General features: G+C 34.9%; 1 protein-coding gene across 1 annotated transcript in view; it reads left to right on the top strand.

The window, feature by feature from the left end:
• Nucleotides 1–7,825, top strand: part of LOC106880038 (uncharacterized) — a 456,507-nt gene that overhangs the window by 62,030 nt on the left and 386,652 nt on the right. Inside the window, exons 15-18 of the mRNA XM_014929839.2 lie at nucleotides 594–749; nucleotides 3,339–3,507; nucleotides 4,353–4,543; nucleotides 7,221–7,433. Coding sequence (XP_014785325.2) covers nucleotides 594–749; nucleotides 3,339–3,507; nucleotides 4,353–4,543; nucleotides 7,221–7,433 — 729 coding nt within the window. The remainder of the gene's footprint in view (nucleotides 1–593; nucleotides 750–3,338; nucleotides 3,508–4,352; nucleotides 4,544–7,220; nucleotides 7,434–7,825) is intronic.

Genomic DNA, 7,825 nt, shown 5'->3' with positions numbered 1-7,825 from the left:
ATATTGCCAGTTTAGCCAATAAAAACACACGCACTGTATATTTGGTGTTAATTTGCTTGTATATGAATGTTTGTATGTATGTAAGTATGTATGTATGTATGTATGTATGCATATATGCATATATGCATGCATGCATGTATGTATGCATGCATGTATGTATGCATGCATGTATGTTTGTATGTATGTATGTTTGTATGCATGCAGGCATGTATGCATGCATGTATATATGCACGTATGCATGTATGTATGTGCATGTATATATATATGTGTGTGTGTGTGTGTGTATGCATGCATTTATGTATGTATGCATGTATGTCCGTATCAGTGTCACAAAAAGTTGATAGAGCGAGGGAGAATGAGTGAGTGCTGGAGACAGTGTCATCTCTCCTAATTTCTCCTATTGCCACTCACTCAGTTATTTGTGATCTGATCTCCTACTCCTGTGTTACACAGAATAAAAAATTTACACATCAGATACTTTTATAAGTGATTAGCAATAAATCTATTATTTGATTTACTAATCCATTTATTTATTTCAATGTGTAATGTGTAGCAACAAAGTCATAATTGTGTTTCAATTTTATAAATTTTAGAGCTTACCACCTTGGTCTGACGATGAATTTAGTGAAACTGATGCAAAAAAGTTCTGCCAAACATATTTGAAGGATAAAACATCATTTGCTCCTTGTACCACCACTATTGGGATAAATATTTCCAGAGAAATAGAAAGCTGTATCACCAACATTCAGGTATACCAATTAATTCATCTAATTTTTATAATTTTGGCTAGAAAAGGACTTCAGGTTCAAATAAACTGAAATATTCTTCCCAATTCAATATCTAACTAGGATAAAAAAAGGGTAAAGACCCCCTTTGGTTATGTATGACCATGGGGTTGCACCTAGAAAGTTCCCCTCTGAGGCACAAGTCAGACAAGGTTGTTTATGGAAGACCAACAACTGTCCATGCATACCAGCCTTCCCTCTCCCTGTCACTGATGTTATCCAAGGGAAAGGCAAAGGCTGATACAACTTGGCACCAGTGACATCACATCTCGTTTCTATAGCTGAATGAATTGGATCAACGTGAAATAAAATGTTTTGCTCAAGAACACAACACACAGTCTGGTCCAGGAATCAAACTCTCTACCTTGTGATTGTAAGCTTGATACTCTATCCACTGAGCCATGCTCCTTGCAATATCTAATTAAAGTTACTTTATTCAGAGAAGTTGATGAGGTTGGGTAAGTTTTCTTGCCATGGGGAGAAGAGAAAGCTAATTTTGTGAGACTGGCTTTTCACCTGATATAACTGTTGATAAATTCGTTTGAAAGTTATATGAAATACCTTGTGGTTGTTTGTTCTCTCTCACTGGGTTTGGAGTTTAAATCCTACTGAAGTTAACTTTGACTTTCATCTTTTCTTACTTCGTTAATTTAATCAAATTGGTGGAATTCTTCACGAAGTTGGCTTGTGATATTTATTCTACCTCTATTCTTTCTGATCCCACCTTGATCGTCCATCATTGTTGTCAAATAAGCTTTTCTGAATGGACTGAGAAAAACAAAAGAGCTGCAAACTTAAAGGAATTTTCATTCCTATCGTTGAAAGACAATCTAAGGTCAGAAAGTGCTCAATAGACACAGTTGATGATGATGATGATCTTGGTGATGTTGTTGTTGTTGGTGGTGGTGATGACGACGATGGTAATGGTGGACACAGTAGTGGAGATACTGCAGCTGCAAGCAGACTCTTTTTCCCTCATCAATGTAACATTGGTATTGATTTGTCAGAATCTGCTTCTCCAGCAACAGATAAACTTATCTGACCTCTCACATTTCAAGATAGAATTCTTGTTCATGCAGACCATTATTAGTTTCCTAGATGAATTTTAAAAAAAATTTTACTACTCTAGTCTAAGCTACCACTTTAATTCTTTTCACATTAATCTGCCAAACTTAATGCTTTTTTTTTATTCATGTTGAATGAATTATGCTTCATCTTGTAGTTATGGGATTTTGATGAAGCAACCATTAATTTTTAAAATGATATTGTAGGGTTGGTGTGAGAGACCAGATCTGGCCAGTTTGAACATAAAACTAGCTGAATACTTTGGCTGGATATGGCTGGATATGGCTGGCTTAAATTCTAAAGGATTAAACAGTACATAATATAAAACAACCCACTTGGAATTGAATCCTCAGTCATCTCAACCAGACAAAATTCCTATTTATATAATATTCTAATAATTATCCTCCTCAGCATGTTTACCTATTTTTTCATGTTTGTATGACCTTCTCCAACGCAGCCTCCAACCACTTGTTGCACTCCTGTATCCTCTCTGTGAGGTTTAACATCCTGAGATCAGTTTTAATCACTTCAGCCCATGACCTCTTCTCAGTATTATTCTTCCACTGTTTCTTTTCACTTGGATCTTGTCAATTTTTTTACCCAATTGCCATCATCCAGATGCATTTCATGTCTATCAATGCAGTTGTCTTTCTTATATCTGATTACTCCTATATCCTGTTTTTCACTAATTTCCTTTGTTCATTTCTATTCACTCACACAACCAACATTACACATTCAATGAAGCATGCTTGCTTCCTTTCTTTCCAGCCTTGCAAACCTTGTGTTCAATGCTCATACACACACATAAAAATTTACACTTTGTTTGAATAGAGAATCCTTGTGCTGTCAGCAGAGGCGACAGCTTCCTTAAATTTTGCAGTCCTGTTTTTATTCTGTACACTATGCTTCAGATTAAGTTGTTTGGCCAAAAGAAGCTCTTTACTCTTTTACTTGTTTCAGTCATTTGACTGTGGCCATGCTGGAGCACCACCTTTAGTTGAGCAAATCGACCCCAGGACTTATTCTTTGTAAGCCTAGTACTTATTCTATCAGTCTCTTTTGCTGAACCACTAAGTTACAGGGACGTAAGCACACCAGCATTGGTTGTCAAGCGATGTTGGCAGGGACAAACACAGACACACAAACACATACATGCACAAATACATATATATATATACACACACATATATATATATAGATACATATATACGACGGGCTTCTTTCAATTTCCATCTACCAAATCCACTCACAAGGCTTTGGTCGGCCTGAGACTATTGTAGAAGACACTTGCCCAAGGTGCCACGCAGTGGGACTGAACCCAGAACCATGTGGTTGGTAAGCAAGTTACTTACCACACAGCCACTCCTACGCCTCTGTTAACTTCTGGGGATTATCATATTCAATATATATTGCTGAATATTTCTTTGAATGTTATTTTATAAAGTTTTCTTTTCTCTCTTTTTAAAATTGCTTCGCTTCTTTTTTCAGATTACAAAAGATGCGAAATGGGCTCCAATAATGTTGGAGTCTATGCTGCTTCGTTGCAACAGAAGATTGCATCGCATGGTGCTTGGACAACAAGAAGATCGAAGATTAATTGAAGCCATGGCCAGTATATGCCCCAATGATTGTTCTGATAATGGAAATTGTGAAAAAGGTTTGTAATGGCCTCAAAAGGGGACTACCTACATATTTTTCTAGACTGATTGCATCAAATTAAGATAATCTAAGGACAGACCCTCTATAGGATGGGAGGGAGGAGGGCACCATCAGCTAGAGACTCAGCTTTAACATTAAAGGCCCCCAAGGGCCAAATGGTAGTGTTAAATAAATCACCCAAATAGGGATTGAACTCAGAACAGGAGAAAATACCATAAAGTGTCCAATGTTTTTACAAGTCCACTATTCTATATTGGTAATTGAATGAGCAACACAGAATCCACGGCTCCACACTTAGAAGTGACTAAACATGAACTACTATTGGAACTTACATACCATTTACAGAAAACTTTTTTTACCACTTCTATACACCACTTTACTCAAATAATGGAACTGCAACTACAATGTTTTATATTTCATTTCTACTTTCATTCTTCTATTTCCCTCTATATTCCCTATATCTTCCTTTTCCACAATAATTCCTTATTTCGAACTCAAACATTAACCTCTATTTAACCATCTTACATCCTCTCTGATAAAGGATATCCATAATATCCCAGAAATGGCTGTAAGACTATATCTATATCTCTTTCCTTATAAATGTCCTGAAAACTCCTCACACCCTTGGCTTTGTTATCTCTTTTGTATAATATATATATATATATATATATATATATATATATCGTATAGATAGATAGATAGATAGATAGATAGATCCATCCATCCATCTATCCATCCATTTGTTTGTCTTTTTAGTTAGCTATCAACCAAGCTTTCTTTCATTCATGTTATAAAAATCAATCCCATAAGTTCACATGTGAAATTCTTTTCTCTTATCAACAGGAAACTGTCAATGCAATGCACCATATGCTGGAGATGACTGTTCTGTGAACTTGGAAATGGCACCACAAATTACATATCTTCAAAATAATGGCATTTGTCATGATCTTGAAGGAAATTCTTGCACATGGGTGTCAGTATATGGTGGCCCATTTTTGGAAAACCAAACTGAATGCCACATATCACAACTACAGGTGAGCTTTTAACTCAGTTTTGATAAGTAACTATTTCCTACATTATAATTTATATATGAAGTCATTTTACTAGTTTGTCAATCAGTTGGTTCATTGAGGACAGATGAATTTATGAAATCAATCTAACATTTGATCAAAATACCTTCCTATATTTAATTATATACCTGTAAGATTCTGAAACCAAATATCTCTAAAGTCAATTTTGTGTTTCATATTTAAGGGGTTTGATAAAATAGGTTAACACTTAAAAACTGCAAGTAATTTAAGCAACTGTCTTTTTTGCTCCAAACTGTGCTGTTTGCACCAATTTCAGAATTCAATACCTGATGGCATTGATTTTATAGAAAGTAATTGGGTTATCTTTACATTTATTATTAATACTTAATGAGATGCACTTAACTCAAACTAAAAGTAAATAATTGTTAAAAGAAAAGCAATATTTGTCAGTATCCAGCATTATTTTTATTTTTCATACAAATATGAGAACTACTTTTCCGCCGAGGTTGACTTTGCCTTTCATCCTTTCGGGGTCAATAAAATAAGTACCAGTTTTGAACTGGGGTCGATGTCTATTTTTGTTTGTCCCCTCTATGTTTAGCCCCTGGTGGGTAATAAAGAAATTTAAAAAATATGAGAGCCATTTCAAACATGTTTTGATCTTATTATAGCCTCATTAGTGATGCTTAGCATTTACTGTTTGTGCTGTCATTTTTATGGATAAGTCACTGAGTAAATGCACAAGACTGTACATTTATTGATGGAGGAAAATAGAATTTGTTTTTACCTGCTGTGTCTGTAAGAAAGGGTTCTGACTATGACCTTCGTAGGTCTTCTGATATTGGTAAAATTGATGTTGCTAATGATATGCACTCAATACTTGCAGGAAAGATATGAACAGTGTGGAGATTCTGGTAAGAAAAAACACTTACAGTGGTTCATATGGATTTTGGTGGGATTTGAACTTAACATGGTGAACAAAAGATCAAAAGATGCATGAGTGGGAAGGTAGCATGATAGCAGTGAGCTCTGAGGAACAGAGACCGTTATAGCAGCAGCTGAAATGTCTAGGAGAGGAGACAGCACACTTGTGAGCCAGAGGTTGGGGCATGTATAGAAGCGACTTTATGCCAATAGTCAAGTTGCCTTTCTCTAGATGCAATGTAGGATGTTTGCCTGTGCTACAGCAACAACACTGTACCAGATGGGAGGGAAATAACCCTTTGAGGGCCTCACTTGAGATTGTATGGTTTAGAAATCAAATGATTCTGAACTGAAAAACAATAGGTGAGTTAGTGTCAACATATTTAAATCAAGGATCTTTAAAGAAGAATAATTAGAAATAATTGGTGTTTTGGTACTAAGTTCTACACCCTATGCACTGAATTAAAATATTACTGGTTTCATCTTTCTCTTTCCCCTTCCTGGGGTTAAAGGCATAAAAACCAAATATTTCTTCTAGAAGTGGCCACAGCTGGCAAGAATTTCACACCTGAAATTTTTCTTACCTCATTAGTTTTACTATGTCCTCAATTTCATGTTGTATGTCTCTTCCAATGATGTCAATGCTTGCCAAGTGATCTACGTTAGGGTACTGACATTTCGAAACAATAACGTCTGACATAGACTGTTGTTGTTCGGCAAAATTGTAGCGGCTGGCAAAACATTGAGCAACACTCACAGAGAAGGGTAGAATGTGTCTGTAAATCTTCTCTTTAATCGAAAGCTTTGCACTTGAGACTTCAATATCTTTTTGTTTGCAACAAAGTGTATCTATGGCTACAGCTCCAATGCATTATTTTACTTTCCTTCAAAGATATCAGGGTACTGGTTTAAGAGTGATTAGGTTGCAATTTTCTTGTTAACTTGTTTTCTGAACAGGCAGTAATATAGCTACAAATAATATTCCAGGTTCAGAGATAATTGAATCAATCTGTCTTGGTTTGGTTTTGTTTCTCATCAAAATAAAACTCATTTATTTACTATCAAAATTTCTGTAAAAAAGATATGTAGGAATACTGAGTAAAAATATTATGAATAAGTACATAACTACTATAGTTGATAAGTTGAAGTTAAATATGTGGTCGAATACAGACCAAGTCATCGGGTGGTTTAATTCTATTGAGAACAAGAAAAATACTAAATTCATTCAATTTGATATAACTAATTTTTATACATCCATTAACCCGATCATATTGAATAAGGCACTATGGTTTTTTTCATAATAAGGCAGGGCTTACTAGAGAAAAAATTAAAGTGATATTAGCTGCTAGGAAGTCTTTTATTAGTTTTAATGATAAAGTATGGATACGTAAGGATACACCAGATGCTTTCGATGTCCCCACGGGGAGTTCGGACTCCGCACAAATAGCTGATATGGTAGGTTCTTTTATTCTTTATGAATTGGATGATCAATTTCCTATGATTAGGGTGGAGTCTATATAGGCATGATTGCCTTCTATATATTAGGAATAGCTCTAACCAACAATTACAGAGAATTAAAGGTAGATTGGCTAGATTTTTTCATAGAATAGGGATGAATATCATTTATGAAAACGATATTTCTTTAGCTAATTTCTTAGATGTGACATTAGGTATTAAAATTAAGGTCAATATTTTGTATTTTTGATTAAAAGCGATAATATATTTTATCATGTAATCTTCTTGTTTTCCATTACAGTTGAAGCCTGGTGGTGCTACTACAGTTTCTAATATGACAAAAAAGGCTATATTTGCAAGTTATAATGAAGTGAAATGTCCCCTACCATCTAAAGGCTATTTCAGAGTGGCAGTTGGCTTCAATCGAAATAAAACAAGTAACTTCAAAACATTTATGAGTTTCAACCCTATATGTCTCGACTGTGATGTAGAGCTTGAAACATGCATGCAGAAGGTAATTATGTTTGATTGTTGTTGTGCATGTTGTTGTTGTTGTTGTTGTTCAGAACTTAGGTCTCTGATCATTGAACACAGAGTTAAATGTCTGAAACAAGTAGAAGAATAAAAAAATATCTAAAAGATTGGATTAAAAGAACTTCAGGTCCTTTTTTTTGGGGGGGGGGAAGGAGTTGCATGTGTAATGTAGTGGCATTTCTTTATCTGACTAATGTTGTAGTCTTAGATGGAATCTTCCCAGCAACTGTATATAACAATATCCTCTACTGTCTTTGTTAACAATCAGTCATAATATTCAATAATCAATAAATATTGTGTACAAACAAAAATTAATATCCTTCACTCATGAACAGTTGTCTACTGTGTAATTGATATTGATATATTTCTTAT

The sequence above is a fragment of the Octopus bimaculoides genome, chromosome 22 (assembly GCF_001194135.2).
Source record: "Octopus bimaculoides isolate UCB-OBI-ISO-001 chromosome 22, ASM119413v2, whole genome shotgun sequence".
Taxonomy (NCBI): Eukaryota; Metazoa; Mollusca; class Cephalopoda; order Octopoda; family Octopodidae; genus Octopus; species Octopus bimaculoides.
The sequence above is the reverse complement of the archived record's forward strand: the minus strand, read 5'-3'. Positions and strand labels throughout refer to the sequence as shown.